The following is a 21,414-nucleotide window of genomic DNA, read 5'->3' as shown; positions in this document are numbered from 1 at the left end:
ACAATCACAGCTCACTACAGCCTCTGCCTCCCCAAGGTCAGGTGATCCTCCTACCTTAGCCTTCTGAGTAGCTGGGACTGCAGACATTTACCACCATGCCCGGCTAATTTTTGTATTCATTGTAGAGATGATGTTTGCTCTGTTGCCCAGGCTGGTCTTAAACTCTTAGGCTCAAGAGATCCACCCACCTCGGCCTCCCAAAGTGCTGGGATAACAGGTGTGAGCCACTGGACCTGGCCTTCCATTTTTCTTTTAATTTTTAAAATTTTTACATTTCCAAAAATTAAAACAATAAGGAAAGCCTGTTTATTTAAAAAGAGCCATAAACAGTTCTTTCCTCTTTCCCCTGGAAGATGCAGGAAACAAATCTCTATTGGCAAATGACGGAGACAATCTCTCAACTGAAATGCAACCATGGAGGAAAAAACTCCTAGGAGTCATATGCCACTGCTATGACAGTTATGCAAATGAATTAAAGTCCCCATTCAAAGAAACTGGTATAAATAGATTAATTTATTAAATTCCCTTCTGGTTTTAATGTTCCATGCAAATACAAATGCAAAGGGAATTATGTGTAAAATTGTTGCTAAAAGACAGCAAAGAATAAGAAAAATAAATTTGCCATCAACCTCCCAAGGGTTGGTGATAGATTCTCCAAACCCGAATCTCATAAAGCAACTGATTAAAAACACATACCAGACGCTCTAGCCTCTTCTTTCCAATTAGCTAAGCAAATCTATGAAACAAGGCAGGCAGAGCTCTGTGAACTAAGCCAGTCTGACTACTATATATATATAGTCATATATTATTATATATATATATATATTATATAATATATAAAAAATTATATATATATAATTTTTTTTTTTTAGATGGATTCTTGCTCTGTCACCCAGGCTGGAGTGCAGTGGCACAATCTCAGCTCACTGTAAGCTCCGCCCCCCAAGGTTGCACCACTATCCTGCCTCAGCCTCCCAAGTAGCTGGGACTACAGAGGCCCACGACCACATCCGGCTAACTTTTTTGTATTTTTAGTAGAGACAGGGTTTCACCATGTTAGCCAGGATGGTCTTGATCTCCTGACCTCATGATTAGCCCGCCTCGGCCTCCCAAAGTGCTGGGATTATAGGCGTGAGCCACCACGTGCGGCCTCTGACTACCATATTTTAGTGCTCAAATCTGTTCCTCCACTCCTGCATCTGGGATTAGTTTGACTCATTTGGCCGATGAGACATTAGCAAATGTGGTGCAAGAAAAGGCTTGTTTGCATCGAGGCTTTCTCTCCTTTCTGCTGTGACCAAGCCCAGGCTGCCTGCCAGAGGCCGAGAGACCACATGGAGGAAAGCCTCAGCCATGCCAAGCCCCATCATCCTACCTGAGGCCCCAGACATGTCCATGAGGCCACACCAGGCCAACAACTACCAGAGCCAACCCACGAGGTTGTGAGCAATCACACATGGGCTGTATTACGTCACCGAGCTTTGGGCAGCCTCGACAATGACTCCTTCCTCGACCAAACCAGCCAGGCTCCTCTGACTCCTCTTCTCAACGAGGTCTCGCCCCCAGCCCTGCTCAAATTCCTCATCCTCTGCCCTGAGGTGGAAGTCCCTGGCCTGCCTTAGCCAGACATCCCTCCTTGGTGCAGTGGGTGTCATCTGACAGGCAGCGGTGCAGGGTTCTGTTCTCATGGGAGCTCTGGCTGCTGTCCGTTTGTACATTCAGCCTCTTAGGCCCATGCTACTGGCCCCAAAATGACACTTTGAGTAGCAAGAGCCTGGGTTATAGAAGCAAGCGTCTCACTTGGACCATTCATTAACTCAGAGTGGGACTTGGAACCCACTGGGTTTCTGCAAATGTCAACCATGCTTAGTGTGCCTTTATGGATGCGCTGAAAATCTGAAATATCCTCCCCACGCCTTGAGGTAGATTGGCTACCACTGCATCTCTCAAGAGGAAAACCTGAGCAAAAACGTGCTGTGGATTCCCAAACCAGCAATAAAAATTAAAGCGCCAGAGATCCATGGTGGGTCGGCCATCCTTGGGGTCCCACCAGGCCTTGGGGACATTGTTAGTCTTGTGCGTCCAGGACCCCAGCTGATATGGTTTGGCTCTGTGTCCTCACCCAAGCATCATCTTGAATTATAATCCTCACAATCCCACTTGTTGAGGGAAGGACTGGTGGGAGGCAATGTGATCATGGGAGTGGATTCCCGCATGCTGTTCTCATGATAAGAAGTGAGTTCTCACTAGAGCTGATGGTTTTATAAGTGTTTGACAGCTCCTTCTTCATGTACTCTCTCTCTCCTGCTGTCTTGTGAAGAAGGTGGCTGCTTCCCCTTCCATCATGATTGTAAGTTTCCTGAGGCCTCCCCAGCCATGCAGAACTGTGAGTCAATTTAATCTCTTTTCTTTATAAATTACCCAGTCTCAGGGAAGTTCTTTATAGCAGTGTGGGAACAGACAAACACCAGCCTTCTCCACCATGGAGCTGGGATCTGAGGGCTGTTCAGCCAGGACACCACCACTGGCAGAGTCTAGGCCAGCTGCCCCACTCTGAGCCCTGGATGTAGGAGTCAGTCCAGGGGTGAGGTGGGATCCAGGGGAGCCAACCAGAGTGACTCCTTTGGGATTCTGTCACTGCACTGATACAGAAAGCTCTAGAAAGTCTAGGAGATTGAGCTGGGAAAATGATAACATGGAAATGCAGCCATGTTCTCCTCTTGTGATTAAAGTCTCACTGCTAGGGAGAGATTGGAGCTGATGCTGAGAAAGAAGATGTGGGGGAAAGGAGGCTGAAACCTGGGTCATCTGTCTCCTGTTCTTCACAATCCTGGAATTTTGAGGGCAGAGGAGGATGGGAGGGGACATGGGGCCATGAGCCTCTGTTCTTCAAGGCTGTGTTCTTCAAGGGACCTTTAAGAGGTGATTAGATCCTCTGAATCTGTCGGTTCTGGCACTTGCTCTGTAATTCAATGACCTCTCCAGCATCCTTCAAATTTGCCTCTTTCCATGGGAGCAGATTTTGTTGGCTTTTGGCCACTGGCACTTAGAGTTCTAATTAGTATCTACCCCTTCAGTCCTCAGGGTGCTCAGGACAGAGGAAGTCACCAGAACAGGCAATAAGAAAGAGTGGAGAGGATCTCTGTTACCTTAAGACCCCCATCAGCCTCCTCCCACCTACCTAGTCACAGACTCTGGACAGAAACCCTGCCCACCCCAGGCAAGATGCCAGCTCCCTTCCTGCTCGTGATGTCACAGGTCCCTGGACATGACCTCCCCACCAGGGCAGGACCCTAGCTCCCTTCCTAGTCATGATGTCACAGGTCCTGACATTCCACAGTGTCCTGGAGACCAGGGGTGGGAAACTGCCAACCTTCAGGACGTCCTTCGCCTTCAGCTGGAGGGAGCATGGCAGTGAGCCAAGGAGAAGGGACCCTCTGCTTTGTCCTCCTGCTGTGCTGCTGGCAAGAAACTGAGCTCCGGCCGAGAATTGCGACTCCAGGTAGGGCCCCGCAGGGATGGCTCAGCAGAAAGAGAACTGAACCAGTTGGGCGGCAGCCTCTTCTCCCATGGGTTCTGCTTATTCTCAACCCACGTGAATTTACCATTTATTCCTTGGGGAATGAATGTAGCTGAAAACTCTTTCTATCTCTGAAGACCTTTTAAAATCTAGATGCCCACAGGAAAGTTGCATATGTTACTTATTTTAACTTTTTATTACAGAAAATTTCTAACTGGGAAGAATATCATGAACCTTCATGTAGTCACCCTCAGGTTCAATTATTGTGTATATTTTGTTTTTTTCTACACACACACATACACACACACACACACACACCTCACGCCACATACACACACTTTTCTTGTTTGGGGAGTATTTTAGCAGTGTCCCAGATGTCTTACCACTTCATGTAAAACATTTTCTTGTTAAGAGATGAAAGCATTATCCACCATGTCATAATCACACTAGCACAATTACCAAAAGCCTGTATTGCAGCTCATACCAGTCAAAAAATATTTGTGATGCTTGTTAAAGATGGGCAGGCAGACTTTATTCAAAGGGGGCTACTACCGTGGTGTCTCATAATAGCAGGGAGTGGGCTCAACTCCAAATACAGGGAAAGTGGAGATTTGTAGCCAAGGGTCAGGTGGGTCAGTGGATGAACATTGCTAAGAGGTAGGAGAATTCTTTGCTAAACGGATTTAGCAAAGGCCAGGAGGACTTCTATAAACAAAAATGAAGCATTTATATTTTTTGTCCCACCTGATTACTCTAGAATTTGGATATAATGATTTTCAGAACCATCTAATTGTTTGCATAAGTTTAATAAAAATTAATTCCCCTTACAACAGGACACAAAGGTCTGCTATCTTTGAAGACCTTTTAAAATCTAGACGTCCATGAGAGAGTTGCATATGTTACTTATATTAACATTTTATCATGGAAAATTTCTAACTTGGAAGAATATCATGAACCTCCATGTAGTCACCCTCAGCTTCAATTATTGTGCATATTTTGTTTGGCCAAACAGGAGGCCAGGCCTGAAAGGAAGCCAAGATGATAAAATAATCAAAGATGGAGGGTGAGGAATTTGATCAGATATCAAGGGTGAGCAGGCCAAGACTGGGGGATTTCCACTAAAAGACTTCACAGGATTCCTACTAAACATGGGGAAAAGCAGACAAAGACAGAAGCTAGGGTCAAAGCCAAGTCAGAAGACTCCGCAGAGTCTGGCATGAGGCAAGTCAAGGAGCAAGGCTTTCTCATTCCCTCTTCTTGTTCCAGAAAGAAGAGACATTACTTTTCCCTTTGAACAAGGTAAGTCCATTTTTCATCTAGTGGAGGATATTTGCTGGATGGTACAAGTAGTCAGGAATTTAATGAAGGGAATGTCTACGAAAAAGAGAAGAAAAACAAAGATTGATAGTTGGAAACGCAGTTCCCAAATCCAAAGGGCAGTCTGTTGAGAAGATTTCTGGATGCTGAGCTCAAGGTATCTTCAACCAATGAGGCAAGGATGGATTTCCTAGTTTGCAGGGGGCGTATCCTTGGTGGCATCGTGACCATCAGAGCCACAGTCATGGTTATGCTGGGGGCAAAGTGTGGATGTATCCAGCTTCAGCCTTTCCAGATGGTCCCACGGAAGGCCTGTGTTGTCAGACTTTAGTTCTCAGTAACACCCAGTCAGGAGGGCAGAAGAAAGACTGGAAATGTTAGCCTGGGGACATTGAAGGACTCTAGAAGACTTCAGGATCCAGTCCAGTTTACATTTAGATAACAAAGTAGAAAGTAAGCTGGAGTTCATCAAAAGGTTAAAAAACGTAGAATACACAAGGTTATAACTCACAAGGGTGTGCTACCATTTTTCATTAAAACATAAACTATGGCTCTATAGTCACCCCCTTTTTTTGACCAAGGTAACCAAAGTAATGCTATTCTTATCTCAAAACTATATCACATCTTACAAGAGTTGATCTGGTTATTTACATAAGTGCAGCAAGAATGGTAATGGACCACATAAATTGAGTTTTCTTCGCTGGAGCTTTGCGCAAGGAATCTCAGATTAGATTTTTAAAAAGCTTTCTGAGGCTAGGAAGCCCGGCCAAAAACTCACCATCAGACTTCACGTGTGGTACCTAAAGACTTGGGTGAATTTCTCTCTTCCAAAGGTCTCGAGGCTCCCAAAATTCTTGGATCTGCCAGAAAATGACCTTCTTCACTCACCTGTGGGATGGGGACCCTGTGAGCCAGGCAGCAGGTCAGTTTCTCCAACTCCATCAAATCAACCTCAGTTTTTACAAACTGTCTGGTCACATTTGATTGTATGTATCAATCTCAAATACGACATTCCAGTCAAAGCCTTGGTAATATGACCAATGTTTCCAATCCTGTTTAAAGGAGAATCAATTTACATTAAACTTATGCAAACAATTACATGGTCCTGAAAATCGTAATATCCGAATTCTAGAGTGGGACAAAAAATATAAATGCTTCATTTTTGCTTATGAAAGTGTAATTACCAAATTGTTGTCAGTTATACACAGCCTGAGAGAAACCAGAAGCAGAAAGCTCTTTAAATCTGGAAAACAAAACATTAAAAAACCAGAAACATTTCAAAGGAAATTCAGAAAAATATAATTGTCCCCACATTAAGTCCCACATAACTAATTCTTGTTCTACTTGATCTTGGGTTAGCAGGTTTACAAATCCGTCAGTTTCTCCCTCAGTTCTGGAAAAGTCCAGTCTAATGGCACAATCTTAGAGGCATCAGAAACCTTACTTCAGAGTACTTAGCAGAGTCTTACCTAAAAATCTCCTTGAAGACAAAGAATTTTTGGATTGTAGCTGATTGCAAAAGCTTTCAAAAAAGCATCAGCGTAAAACAATAATTGTCTTGAATGACAAAAGACATAAAATGCATAAAATGGCCATGGTTAAAAATCTGATGAGAGTTCATTATGCTGCAACTGACAAGGAAATTTGGTTGTTTCTGTGACATACAACATTACAAGACAATAATGGAAATTATGACTCATAACTTTATACCAGGACATATCATGGACAGTAAGGACAGTGAAAATTTCTAGGAATTTTATACAATTCCTGAAACACTTATAACATATACACATACAAACATAATATAAAGAAGGTTAAACAACCCTTATTTGACAATGCTTTTTATGAATTTACATATCAAATAAAGCTAATTAGTTTAACATCTCTCTTTTCGCCAGTGAAAGAACAAATCCTGTGAGATTTTCTAGTGGTCCTCTGGGAAATCTCAAAATTAGTTTGAGGCCAAAATTCTTCATGTAGAATTTGACTTGGATGAAGTTGTCAAAAATTACAAAAGGTTTGAATATTTGGTTAAATAGGATCATAAGTTACTATGAAATGGTAGTTATCCATTTAAGTTAAATGACAATAAAGATTTTTTAAAGAAAATATAGGAAGTGCCACGGTTTTAAAAACAATTTAACTCTTTTAATATTGAGGAGACTCAGTTTTCTTAAGTAATCAAAAACATGATAAAGATAACAAGAAACACAGGAAATATTTGATAAGACACAGAATATTTGTTTCCTTTTAAGACTACTCAACAGGTAAGAAAAAAGTGCCTCTTACAATCTCTTACTAAGAACAGAACAGGCCTGGCGCCGTGGCTCACACCTGTAACCCCAGCACTTTGGGAGGCCAACCTTGGTGGATAATCTGAGGTCAGTATTTCGAGACCAGTCTGACCAACATGGTGAAACCTCATCTCTACAGAATTAGCCAGACGTGGTGGTGCATGCTTCTAATTCCAGCGACTTGGGATGCTGAGGCAGGAGAATCACTTGGACCCAGGAAGTGGAGGTTGCAGTGAGCCAAGATTGCGCCATTGCACTCCAGCCGAGGCAACAAGAGCAAACTCTCAAAAAAAAAAGAGAGAACAGACCAATAATTCAAGAAAACTTTGGCCTTTTAGCAGAGAAAGAAAATTAAACTCCAGTACTGCATTCCCCCGCTATTGATGCTAAAGCTCATCTATAACATCTTATCATAAAATTCATTTACTCTTAGTGTATCTCGACCACATAAGATGTTTCTCTCTCTCTTTTTTCTCAGAGACTCGTCACATCTTTCCATACTCATTTACGCATTTTGTCCGTTTTCTTCTCTTCCTGAAAAAACTACCTTTAAACCACTTTAGGACAAAATTACTCACCTTTTTCTTCAACAAAAACACATTCTTCATATCACATATGCTTTCTTCTCAAAATCAGATCTTACTTTCCTTTGTACTTTGCACAGGAGGTTGTTTTTCTTCACCCTCATTATTTCTAGTAGTTTTAATTATACATGTTGATTATGTTGATTTCAATGTTCAACAGAGAAAACTAGGAGTACACAGTTGGGAATTGTCTGTCACATATAGCATTCTGTAACAAAGTAGCAAATTGTATGACTATACCATCTTACAATTTTTAGAGATATATTTATCTACAGCATAATTTTTCAAGGTGGCAAAAACAACTTTTGTTAACAGACTCAAATACATTTAGTCTCTCCGTACCATATAAAATAAAATGTCAAAAGTATATAAACTTGTGCTTAGTACTGAGTGTTTCAATAGGTTATCTTATTTAAAAATTATTAATGAAACTCTTGTTTTACTTAACTGATCATAATGCCAGGGTTATGAGTCACCAAAAAGACGTTTAGAAACTGTTTTCAAAAGGCAAACACAGGCTGGGTGCAGTGGCTCACACCTCTCATCCCAGCACTTTGAGAGGTTAAGGCTGGTGGATCACTTGAGCCCAGGAGTTTAAAACCAGCCTGGGAAACATGGTGAAACCCTATCTCAACAACAACAAAAAAAATGCAGAAATTAGCAGGGCGTGGTGGCACGTGCCTTTAGTTCTGGCTATTTGGTAGGCTCAGATGGGAGGATCACCTGAGCCCAGGAGGTCGAGGCTGCATTGAGCCATGATCAAGCCCCTGCACTCCAGCCTGGCTGACCGAATGAGACCCTGTCCCCTCTCCAAAAAAAGCAGACACAATATTGTGTAACTTCCCAAGGGGTTTACCTGCCCCCTGCCCAGGCAGAGCCAATTCATCAAGACAGGAGAATTGCAATAGAGAAAGAGTAATCCACGCAGAGCCAGCTGTGTGGGAGACCAGTTTCATTATCACTCAAATCAGTCTCCCTGAGCATTCAGGAAACAGAGTTTTTAAGGATAACTTGGTGGCTGGGGGGAAGCCAGTGAGCCAGGAGTGCCGACTGGTCAGGGATGAAATCATAAGGAGTCAAAGCTGTCTTCTCGTACTGCGTCAGTTCCTGGGCAGGGGCCACAAGATCAGATGAGCCACTTTATCCATCTGTGTGGAGCCATCAAGTGCAGGGTCTGCAAAATCTCTCAAGCACTGATCTTAGGAGCAGTTTAGGGAGGGTCAGAATCTTGTAGCCTCCAGCTGCATGACTCCTAAACTGTAATTTCTAATCTTATGGCTAACGTTAGTCTTACAAAGGCAATCTAGTCCCCAAGCAAGAAGGAGGTTTGCTTTGGGAAAGGGCTGCTACTGTCTTTATTTATACTATAAACTATAAACCTTCTCCCATAGTTAGTTCAGCCTATGCCCAGGAATAAACAAGGACAGCTTGGAGGTTAAAAGCAAGATGGAGCCTGTTAAATCTCTTTCACTGTCTCAGTCATAATTTTACAAAGGTGGTTTCACTACGACACCATATAAAGCTACCATCATCTCCAGTTATTTCCCTGTTAACTATTTTTAAGTTTATTTGGCTAGTAACCCAAGTAGAATAAAATTATGTCCTCATTATATCTATAGCTGAAAACTCCAAAGACATACTGTCTTTATTTAACAAACAATCTCAAACTAGCTTATATGTCAACCATCCTAGTAAAGTAAACTTGAAAAACATTTGGGTTCTTCCTCCGTTTCTGGGAGTCCTAGGAATATTTAATCAAGCACATCTTTTTTCTCTAAGCCAATTTGAATAGAACTCCTTCAAGGAATTTTATAATTACTTTGGCAGTACCATCCAGAGGCAGAAAAACATCACATGTATGTAACATAGGTACATACACATACAGACAGACACATGAAAACAGTGATTGCATGGCTTCATTCTTAAATTTTAGCCATGAGTCCAGAAACACAGTAAAACAAAACTCACTGGTTTATTTCCACTCTATATTTTTATCTGAATTATGTTTCTGACAAAAATGGGTATGATGAGGTTACCCACTCAATAAGGGCTAAAGATTTTTCTTTCTTAACCACCATTTGTGAAGGAGAGTCTCAAGCCTTTCTTTTCCCCTGATATTATTTAATCTTACAGAGGCTGTGACTGAGGCAGCCATCTGGAGTTGTCAAAGCCTTCACTGAGTAGATAAAATGTCCCATCTGCTTCCAGTTGGTCTTTTTCCTTCTCAGCCTCAGATCAGGTAGTTGATCTGAAGATGTTTGAGTCCATAAAGCTCCAGGGACTGTTGGGAGTCAAGGGGCTGAGTGGGAAGAGGAGGGTGTAATGGGGGTGGGGGGAGGAGTGCAGGCCCAGGGGGACAGATGCAAGGTGCAAAGGGACTAAAGGAGATGGGATGGTGTGAGGAGAACTCGGGGGTAGACACTACGGAGAGGGGAGAACTCCGGGAGCCAGCTTGGGGAGATCTGGGCCATGGCCACTCTGCATGGTCCTTGCAAAGTCATGGCAAAAAGGAGAGGAGCAGAGCCAGCGCCACAGTGGGGAGGGTCAGGAGGGTTTTAGAAGGGGTTTCAATAAACAGAAGAGCCATGCCCATGTGCCATTGAGCTCCATGCCTTTTCATGGGTTGCATGTTCAAAAAATGGCAGTGTTCGCATGGCAGTGTTCACATGGCAGTGTTCGCATGATCCGAGAGCGGCGTTTTTGGCCCTCTCTGTTAGTCAGTTCTTGCACTGCTCTAAAGACATACCTGAGACTGGGTAATTTATGAAGAAAAGAAGTTTAATTGGTTCACTGTTCTGTGAACTGTACAGGCTTCTACTTCTGGGGAGGCCTCTGGAAACTTACAATCATGGCAGAAGGCAAAGGGGAAGCAGGTGCATCTTACATGGCCAGCAGGAAGAAGAGATAGAGTGGGGAGATGCTACACACTTGTAAACAGCCAGATCTCAGGAGAACTCACTTACTATCATGAGAACTGCAAGGGGGACGTCAGCCCCCATGATTCAGTCAGCTCCCACCAGGCTCCTCCTCCAACACTGGGAATTACAGTTCAACCTCAGATTTGAGTGGGGACATAAATCCAAACCATATCAGCCTCTGACATCCAAAGGTGAAGCAGAGGACAGGAAGCCCTCACTGCATGTCCTACATGGACTGGCCAGAGCCACTCCATGGTCAGTGGTCTCTCATCAGGAAGGAGTGCTGGGAGCACTCCACTGTTTCTTGTTTTCCAGAGCCGACTGCTTCTTACTCCTTACGGAAGCATTCTGGTCACAGTTGTGTCAGGAATGGGTAAGAGAGAAGAAAGGTCAGAGTTTAGTCCTCACCTCCTAAGATCTGATTTCCTCATCCAGACAGTTGAAACAGGTGACCAAGGTCTTCCCCAGCTTGAAGACCAGTTAAGGGATCATTTCCAAATCACTTTCTCATGGGGAACACTGGGCTTCCTTAGTCTCCTTGGGCCTTAATGACTCAGTGGGCACTTCAGGCATCTGCCTCAGAAATTGAGTTGACCATGTTACATGGCTTTCTTGAGACGTTGGACCTTGAGGGAGAGAGGAGAGCAGTCAATGTGGTCCCAGTGATGGAGAAGGGTGCGGTGCTCTTTTCCCCAAATTAACCAGAGTGAAATCTCAGAACTCCACAGGGAACCCTTTCACGGAGGCCAGCGTGTGCGTGATGTAAATATCGAGAACAAGCAGGAGATTCTCACGATTACATGGCATGCAGCACCTTAAAACAGTGAGGCTGAAGTCAGAGGTGACACAGGAAGAATATGGCAAAGCCACTCCACTTGACAATGCACTTTAAAAACCGCACGGATGTTATAAAACACAAATATGTTACTGCACATGCTTACTGGCTGACTTGCACAATACTTCCATTATAATTATGGGACAGACACAAAATGAAAAGAATATTTTTAACAAAGCACTTGCACGATGCAGCTGTACCCATTCTTAATGATCATTAATGTCTCATCCAAAGAGAACTGTACTTTGTTTGTTTCGTTTACCGAAGGTCAGCATACTGGGAAGCAATTGTCATCACATCTCAGACCTTTTTGCATATTTTCCCGCATTGTTCTGAGCCTGCATGTGCGCAGACGAGTCGATTGGTATGCAGATTGTCTGTCATTAAAGCCATTTGGAAATCAGCTTTGTCATTGGTTTAGTGTTGGAACTTCACATCCTAGAAGACACCACTGGAAAGCTCTGTGCACTCAGAAAGGGAAGGTGTGTGACCCTGCTGAGCCCAACCTCAGGGCTGCAGGAAGAGGCTGACCTTGACCTTGAGCCAAAGCAACGTCCCAGGATGCTGAGATGCCACACCTCCAATTAAGAAAAACTGTGAATGGCAGAAGCTGGGAACTATTGGGTGGGGGCTGCCAAGGAGAAAGCAGTGCTCAGAACCACCACCCACTGTCAAGGTCACTCAGTTCCCATCAGTCAGGCAGCCGACGCCACAGGTCAGGAGGCCATGGGGCCTGGGGACAATCCACCTTCCAGACCTCAGAATTTCACCTACATGGCTCCACCTCTTATCTGCAATGGGACCACCCTGAAATCACTTTGTTTTTGAAGGAGGACAAAGGGGAGTGGCCCGTCTCTCTGAGTCCTGCCCTCCTAAAACAGAGCCATGAAGCCAGGGCTTCCTGACAGAGCCATAGCATTACACACTGTTTTCTCATTTCCCCAGAACATGTTTCCAAGCCTCCAGGTGCATGCATTGCAGGAGCCTTTCACGAAGGAGGTTAAAGTGGTGCTTTCACAAAAGGAGATGTGCCCTTTTTCTCTGCTCACCTCAAAGCCGCTGGGTGAGCCCAGTCATCCTTGGGACCGAGACGTTGTCTTGACCGGAGGGCAGGCTCAGCTCAGAGCTCCTGGGCAACTGTCCTCCATCCTCACAGCCCCCCCGGAGGTGGCTGTTTCTCCACATTTTCCAGACATGAAACCCAAGTCCCAGAGAACTTTCCTGGGGCCATCTCTCCTCACCCGCAGGAGAGACTGGAACTTGGGCAGGACTCCTTCCTCTAGCAGGGGCTGGTGGGCACCCACAAAACCATATCCATTTAAAGAGAAAAAAACGCAAATTCAATGAACATTGTTAAACTATAGGGCTTTTATTTCCTCCTAGGTTCAACCACTGAAATACCATTCAGTTCAAAACATGAGGATGCGTCTGAATTATTAGGTAAGGAAGTCCCTCCTCTCAGCCTCTGGCCTGTATGTGAAGGGGGCTGGATGGTTGTCTGTGGCTGTTTCCCAGATAACCTGGTACAAGCTGCAGACAGTGGATGGAACTGGTTGGTTTGGGGCTAGAATCACATTCCCATGGCCCATAGCTCTACTGCTGACATCTAAGAGTCAAACTCTCAAGAAATTAAGGAAGACAAAATTTTAGACCATTACACCTAGAAAGTGCCTGGGAGCCTTGCTTCTCAAAGTGAGGTCCGAGGACCCGCAGCGTCTGCATCACCTGGGAGCTTGTTAGAAACGCCCAGCGGCAAGCCGGGCCCAGCCCTCCGGCACCAGCACCGCATTCAACCTGATGCCGCTGATTCCTTGCACCTGACAGGCCCTGTGGCTGAGCCGTCCCCTCCTCCACCGCCTCAGCCCTGCCAGCCCCCTGAGAAGATGGTGGAAACCACGGACCCCCTGGCCTTACCCCGGGGATGCAGACCGTGCTGGTTTGGCTGGACCTGGTGCCTCTGTGCTTCTCTAGAGCTCTGCAGGTGATGCTAAAATACAGCTGGCTGAGAACCGCTGGCCTGGGCCAGGGCCATCCAATAGAAACACAGCACAAGCCACAGTTATTGTTTTCATTGTCTAGTGGACACATTAAAAAGACATAGATGAGGCCAAAGCAGGCAGATCACGAGGTTAAGAGATGGAGACCGTCCTGGCCAACATGGTGAAACCCCGTCTCAACTAAAAATACAAAAATTAGCTGGGTGTGGTGATGTGTGCCTGTAATCTCAGCTACTTGAGAGGCTGAGGCAGGAGAATCCCTTGAACCCAGGAGGCAGAGGTTGCCGTGAGCCGAGATTGCGGCATTGCACTCCCGCCTGGCAACAGAGCGAGACTCTGTCTCAAAAAAAAAAAAAAAAAAGACACAGATGAAACTCACTGTAATAACATTTTATTTCGTGTGGTGATTTCAACATGTGATCAGTGTAAAATCATTAATGAGATGTTTCAGTCTTTCCATCACGCTGGATCTCCACAGTTGTCCTTTGCGCTTCACGGCCATTTCCGCGTGGACAGCCACACTCCAGTGTGTGAACGTGTGGCCAGTGCCCACAGTTCTGCTCTGACCTCTCGTTTTACATGTGGGGAAACTGAGGCCTAGAGTGCTGGGACTCAGAGCACGCAGTCCTGACCCCCACTCACATCGATGCCCTTGGGAAGCAGTCACCTTCCAGGACCTCTCTGCCAGTGTTGCCTGTGCAGTGGGCTGGGGGCCACCTTCCACCCGGCAGGGCCTGGGACTGCGACTGCGGAGGCTGCACGGCCTCGAGCAGGGGCTCCCGTGGGAACGTAGGGGCCCCCAGGTGCTGGGCCCCTTTCCAGGAGCTGCTGCTGTCAGAAGGCAGGCTTTGCTCCGTTTCCACGTCTGGGTGGGAGAGTCTGGGAGAAGCTCTGCCTGCCGGCGTTTTGATGGGTTACGTGGATGGATGAGTGGGTGCCCCAGTGAATGAGTGGATGTTCCCATTCTCGCTTCTGCCGCTCCGTCCACTTTCCGGGTACTCAAGGGAACTGCCCCAGGTGGGAGTTCGGCTCCCCAAGGTCAAGGAATGGCTGTGACTGGACTCACTTTCCTGGTGAATCTGGCGGTTGCCAGATTCTGAGAGTTTTAGTCCTGAGACCAGCACCTGCTCCAGCCAGTGGCTCAGTCACCACCGATGAAACAGCGGCCTCAGGAAAGGATTCAGGAAGAGGAAAGACTGGCTGGCGTTTCTGATAGTTTTCCTGAGTCCTGACCAACTAAACCTAGAAGGAGGCGGCAGCTCTTACCCCCATCCGCACCCGCAAATTTCTTCTAGGTAGAAAGCTGAAAGCTTTGACAGTGAGAATTCAAATCCCCGTGGAGGTCAGCAAAGCCCACCCAGGCAGGCCAGGCCCAGACTGTCTGTCTAGAGCTTGCCCCGGCAGGGGAGTCGCCACCATCACGTGCAATTTCAGAGCCTCCGAGTCAGGCAGGGGATAGGGCCTCATTAGGGCAAGAGAAGCCCAGGTCCCAGGCAGGCTTGGCCAGGGGCGCTCGGGGCGGCTCATCAGACAGGCGGCGGGGGCTGGTGAGGGAGCGTGTGTGGATTTCTCTGGTCGGCTCTGTGTTAGAAGCGAGGACAAAAGCCAAAGGAGCTGTCGGTGATAAATGCATTCCTGGCCCTCTGGAGCTGTGGCTGGCACAGGGGTTGCGGTTTGGCTGCCTGAGTTGTTGCTGGAAGAGCTCTGATATCCTGCAGTTTGACTGTGGAGCAGGCCAGCCCCCTGGACTGGCTGCTGCAGATGTGGTTGGCTCTGTTTTTGTTTTTGTTTTTTGGTTTTTGGTTTTTTTTGAGATGGAGTCTCACACTTTCGTCACCCAGGCTGAAGTGCAGTGGCGAGATCTTGGCTCACTGCAACCTCCACCTTCTGGATTCAAGCGATTCTCCTGCCTCAGCCTCCAGAGTAGCTGCGATTACAGGTGTGTGCCACCTCACCCAGCTAATTTTTGCATTTTTAGTAGAGACGGGGTTTCACCATATTGACCAGGCTGGTCTCGAACTCCTAACCTCAGGTGATCTGCCCAACTTGGCCTCCCAGAGCACTGGGATTACGGGAGTGAGCCACTGCGCCCAGCCTGGTCAGCTCTGTTTGATGGAAGGTCTGGTCATTGTATTTCAGCTTTTCCTCTCTCAAAAAATTCAACCATCAGCAGTTAGACATGGTTTTAAAACAAAGAGCTTTCTAAACTTGTTCCACCTGCTGGCTTAATCTCTACCTAAAGCATTTTTCTATCCCTGACCAATCTCCCCGTGGGTAGGGAGGCCTGTGGAAGGGTCCAGGCAGCCTTTGGCCACGGACAGCTCACCATGGGGCAGCTCGGCCCCCCACCTCTCTTTGGCCCCCAAAGCTATGACTGCTCTCCCAGCAGAAGCACGCCTCCCCACAGCTGGGCCTCCATCCGCCCACCTCAGGGAATCCCAGGGTGTCTGCAGCTTGAGGAGTTTGGGTCCCCAGGAGGCCACTCCCGGCTTCGGCCATGGAGTGGACTGGTTCACACCGGGCCAGGTCAGGGACTGTGGGTGCAGTTGTTAGAGATGAAGACTTGCAGAGACAGCCCATTTGCCATGGACAGGAGTGACTCCCAGTAACGATGGGGTAACTGAAGCCAAGGTCAGCCCAGAAGTTCAGACAGTGCCCCATGAGGGCCCACTTCTTGGGCTGGTCAGCTGAATCCCGTCCTCTGCCTGCCCCCATTTGCCCTGAGAACCCATCTGCCCTGGGGGCCCATCTGCCCTTGGCGGATGCTGCTGACTTGCTGTGCCTGCTCACAGCTATAGAATCCTGACTCCTGGACATGGCTGGCTGGAGTGGGACAGAGACCAGGGACCGAGGCTGGGCCATCCTTGCATCCTTGGCACCCCAGCACCTGGGCAGTGTCTGGTTCAGATGAGTGCCCAGTAAATGCTTGCCATTCAAATGCGTATCCACTCTTCTCCAAGACCCCTATCTCACCGGACACCATGACTGTTTAGGAACTTGGAGTTCCTAAGATCAGTGCTTCTGTCCAATCACTGGCCAAGGTCTCCTCAAGGTGGAGGCCAGTGTTGCCAGGGCAGTGCCCTGGCTGAGACCACAGCCGGCCCCAGTGGACAGAGTGGGTCCTGAGTGGTAGCACCCAGCCCCTTGGCTGGGATCTTGGGGCACGCGAAGCTAAGAGGGAGGTGGCGCCACCTCTGGTCTGGCAGTTCCGCAACACGAGGGCATGTCCCTGAGGTTGTCCTGGCCTCTCCTCAAGCTCATGCCTCGTGATCAAGGATGGTGTCCACAGTGCCAGACACCTCATCCACTCCAGGGCAGGAGGTGGGGTGCAGGCCTGGACACTGGTTCCCCTTTTCTCAGGAGGAGCAAATTCCTCACAGAGCTGCTAAGACTCTTGCCTACCTTACACGGCTGTAGCCCACCCGGCTGCAGGGGGCCTCACTGGGGGCACACACTGCCAAAACCCAGCGCTGTGAGCGAGGCAGAGGGAGAGTGCGGCTGCTGGGCGAGACACCGAGAGCCCAGGACGGAGCATTTTTCTCAGGCGTGTTGGTGGCATCTTCATTTCCAGTGGCATTTTCAGCCTCTTCCCCTTTACCGTCGAATTCCGCATGAGCCGGTCCTGGGGTGACCAGACGCCCATTTTGCCTGGGGCTGAGGAGCTCCTCATTAAGGGACTTTCCGTGCTAAACCCGGAGGGCCCGGCAAACCAGGACCCACTGCCCAGCCCAGCACTGCAGCCTGGCCTGGTGACTGTGCTGCAGAGACAGCGGTGACTGTCAGTTGCTGCCACACCTGGCCATGGCCCAGGCTTCATGCTGAGCGCCTTCTGCATACACTGCTTTACTGAACCCTCAGAAAAGCCCACAGGCAAATACAAACCCCTGTTTTACAGACAGAAAACCGAAGGTCAGAGCTGTGAGGACGCTTGTCCAAGATCACATTCTGGTGGGAGCAGAGCCCGTGTGTTTTTTCTGGGTCTGTCAGACACAAAGCTCAGGGCTCTCATGGTAAAAGCTCCCTAGGAGGACTCATAGGGACGTAGAAGAAGAAAATGAGGCCGCATTGACGCAGAGATCAGGAGCGACGTTCACTCACACATGGAGGGCAGCTTCGGGAGAGCCTCAGGGATGGGGCAGAGGGACCCAGGGCAGGAAGGAGACAGGACCACATGTGGGCCAAGCGTCCAGCCTTGTACCTTTGGGGGACAATGTTCAGTGTCCAAACATCCCCGTGGTCTCAGTTTTCTGAAGTTATTGAGGGAGGCAGCGGCCTGCCCACCCAGAGCAGGTTCTTTCAAAAGTCAAGTCCCACATCCCCTGGAGTTCCCGTTTCCCATTCACTGTGTGTACAGACGGCCTTAGGGGACAGGAGCACAAGGGCCAGCCCTGCAGGGCCAGCTCTAACGTGCTCTTGTGTGCTTCTCCCAAGATGAAATTCTAGTCCAGGAGATTTTGGATCTGAATAAAACAACATGGACCGAAATGCCAAGCACAGCATCGACAATGTCAACAATACGTAAGGAAAACCACAAGCACACCCCTTTCTAACCCGCTAATTGCACTGATTCCTGGAGCTCTGTGCTGTTGAATACATGACCCTACTATCTGAGCATTAAGACCAGCTATTTCTGGGGCAAGGGCACATGGAGATGTGAACAATATGGTGTCTAAAACCATTTCTACAGCTTCCCGAGACAGAGGAAGTCAACCCCAGACTGGCAGGGATGATTCCCTTTACTCTGGGATCTCTGGAGTGCAGGTTCAGGCACCTTCTCGCCCTTGGGAGCCACTGCAGGAACACAGGGCACAGGAACATGAGAACCCTGCACTAACCAGCAGTTTCCAGTTCCTCCCACACACGCCCACGCTCTCACTTCACGCTCACCTAAGGCTTCTGAGAGAGCAGAACAGTTATCATTACCCTATTTGACAGAAGGTAAAACCAAAGTCTAGCAAATGACTTGCCCAAGGCCACACAGTGAGTCATGAACAAACACAAAGAATGTGCCTTCCCCAAGTGCAGCTTCACATGGCAAAGACATATGCAAGTAAATAGAAGAGCACATTTAGAACCAAGACAGAGTACTGAATCCACAGCTGCCAAGGAGAGAACTGGGAATCAAAAATCCCCGCACAGTGCATGAAAATGTATTCAGCAGCAGGAAAGTTCAGCGCTCTCTTGAAATCTTGCATCCAGATGTAAATTCCAGTTCCTAGGATTGGTTCACCTGCCATCTGCCAAGGTCCACACTGCTGGTTCAAAGGAGTCAGAGGACACCTGACTCTGTTTACACATTCACTTGCCAATGCACATGTCCAAATAGAGCTTGCAAATCATATTAGCATCCCATCCCTACATTTTAAAATAAAGCATGGGCCAAAAACGGTTATACGTGTGTAATCAAGAAAACTTTTCCCCATTTTTTTCCATGTTCTTCACTGAAGATGCTGGTATTGATGAGAATTATCAAGCTGGTGGTTCTGAGAATTATCATGAATTATTAGAGAATTTACAATTCTCTTCTGGCACTGAGGACAAAGTTTCCAATGATGGTAAATGCAACCCAGCAATTACCCCTTCCCAAGTCCAGCTGTAACAGGAGAGGTAGAAGGCAGGCAGACACCGGCGGAAACATCTCCTTCATGGAGGATAAACCCTTGGTGGGAGAACATGCCTGCTGCCCCCGGTTGGGCAGATCTCCCAGTCTCTGTCGGGACTGAGGGACCCCCACTTTCCCCACCCGCTGCTGTGGGGCCGACCCTGGAAAAACCACAGCCCAGGGAAGCACAGCAGAAATGTCTCATGGGCAGGCAGATGCCAAGACAGGGAGGTAGGTGCTGCCACAATGCCTGGCCCCCTCTCCCAAAGCTTCAGCTAAGTTACTTCTCCTTCCCAGGGCAGGTGCAGAGAGAGCCAGAGTGCCCCCAGGGGGTTCCCCCAGAAGTAGGGAAAAGCCTCCCTCCAACAGATGAGTCCGCTGTGAAAAAATCAGTGTGCAAAAGCTAAGAGGATAAGACCCTTGGATGTCACGGAGGGGCAAAATACCTCCTCTTTACCCTGGAGATTCAAAACCAGAAAGGGCACATGTATATACCCAGGTGTATGAGTCCATTCTCACACTGCTATAACGAACTACCCGAGGCTGAGTAATTTATAAAGAAAAGAGGTTTAATTGGTTCATGGTTCTGCAGGCTGTGCATGAGGCGTGGCTGGGAGCCCTCAGGAAACTTACAATCATGGCAGAAGAGCATAGGGGAAGCAAGCACATCTTCACATGGAGACAGGAGAGAGTGAAGGGGGAGGTGCTACACACTTATAAACAACCAGACCTCGTGAGAACTCACTATCATGAGAACAGCGAGGAGGAACTCTGCCCCCATGATCCAATCATCTTTCACCAGGTCCCTCTCCCAACACTGTGGATTACATTTAGACATGAGATTTGGTTGGGGACACAGAGCCAAACCGTATCACCAGGACACACACGTAGGACATCTGTGCTGTTCCCCACATACAGGACCAGGTCACAGCTCCAGTATCTGATGGTGTGCCAGGAGCCAAGCATTTCTGTAGGGGCCCAGGAATCTGCATCCCAATCCATTACCCCAAACAATCCTCCCAATAAGACAGACTCTGGAGTTGGGAAGGATTGAACTAGATTTTTTCAGGCCTTAAACAAGATTTTATTTAAAATCAACATGAATCCTTCCGAATTTGTCTGCCTGATGGTCAGTCTGGCACGTTTTTCTTTCTGCCATTGCTTCTCCATTTATTAATTGGGATTCTACCTTAAGAAAGAGCTGCCACTCCTCCCGTTTGTTTATGTATTCAGTTGCTTATTACCGTCTACATGGGCTCCTGGGGATTTACTATAGTCTGTGGGTTATAAAACACTAACACCATTACTGATTGTGAGCCAAGAACTGTGTGCTTGTTAAGTTCAATGGCACAGCGTTGCTTCCGGGCCCTCTCCACAGACAGGGCTAGGAAACACATTCGTGCAAATCATGGATCCGTGCAAATCCTCCTTTCCTGCCCACCCTCCTTTCTTCCTACCCCAGTTCTGCAGCCATTATCTTTTGTATGGTCTTTTCCATTGTTTGCAATATTTTGCCATTTCAAACACAGCTGCAGTGAGCAGCCTACAGCACCGGTATTTTCATATGCTCGGGAATTATCTCCAGGGTCAGTTCTTAGCATTGGTCCTGCTAAGATGCTGGGTCAAAGGAAGTGTGGAGGAGCGAATATGCAGTTTTAATAGTCAGATGAGGCCTGGCTCTGTATTCACATATTGAGTTTCCAAAACATATTTTCAAATAAAACTTGAAAATGATATTAGCATTTCAACTTAGCATTTTAAAATAAATGGCCAAAATGCTTGTGTGTAATCAAGAACATTTTTCCCGTTTTTTCCACATTTGTCATTAAAGAAGCCAGTGCTAATGCAAATCTCCACGGCGATCCTTCTGAGAATTACAGTGGGCCACGGGTGTCTCCTGGCAGTGATGGCAGTGAGAAGAGAGTTCCCAGTAAAGGTAAATATGCCCACACTGAGAGCTCTGTGGGAGAGATGGAGGCACGTGTGTGTGAGGTGACTAGCTCCCTCCTGCCTCACCACGATGCCTGTCACACCATTAGGTTTCCACCAGCACCATGGTGAGAAGGGGTATTTCAGTATTGCTTTTGTTTGCATTTGTCGCATTATGAGTGAGTTTAAACATCTCATATGTTTAAGGGCCATTTCTATATCACTTTTGTAAATGTTGCTTTCATTACAATTTCCCATTTTCCTTGAGGTTTTTGGTTTTTAGCCTCATTTTCTCAAAGCTGTTTGTATTTTAAAAACAAACTTTGAGATACAGATAGGTAGATGGTAGATGATAGGCAGATGATTGATAGATAGATAGATAGATAGATAGATAGATAGATAGATAGATAGATAGATA

General features: G+C 47.1%; 1 protein-coding gene across 1 annotated transcript in view; it reads left to right on the top strand.

The window, feature by feature from the left end:
* Positions 1-3,365: 3,365 nt before the first annotated feature.
* The window catches only part of SPACA7 (sperm acrosome associated 7), a 36,086-nt gene continuing 18,037 nt past the window's right edge, over positions 3,366-21,414 (top strand). Inside the window, exons 1-5 of the mRNA XM_023217680.3 lie at positions 3,366-3,502; positions 12,852-12,908; positions 17,897-17,983; positions 18,913-19,020; positions 20,899-21,003. Coding sequence (XP_023073448.2) covers positions 3,409-3,502; positions 12,852-12,908; positions 17,897-17,983; positions 18,913-19,020; positions 20,899-21,003 — 451 coding nt within the window. The 5' untranslated portion in view covers positions 3,366-3,408. The remainder of the gene's footprint in view (positions 3,503-12,851; positions 12,909-17,896; positions 17,984-18,912; positions 19,021-20,898; positions 21,004-21,414) is intronic.

The sequence above is a fragment of the Piliocolobus tephrosceles genome, chromosome X, assembly GCF_002776525.5.
Source record: "Piliocolobus tephrosceles isolate RC106 chromosome X, ASM277652v3, whole genome shotgun sequence".
In the NCBI taxonomy this organism is placed as follows: domain Eukaryota; kingdom Metazoa; phylum Chordata; class Mammalia; order Primates; family Cercopithecidae; genus Piliocolobus; species Piliocolobus tephrosceles.
This window is presented reverse-complemented; position numbering and strand designations above follow the sequence as displayed.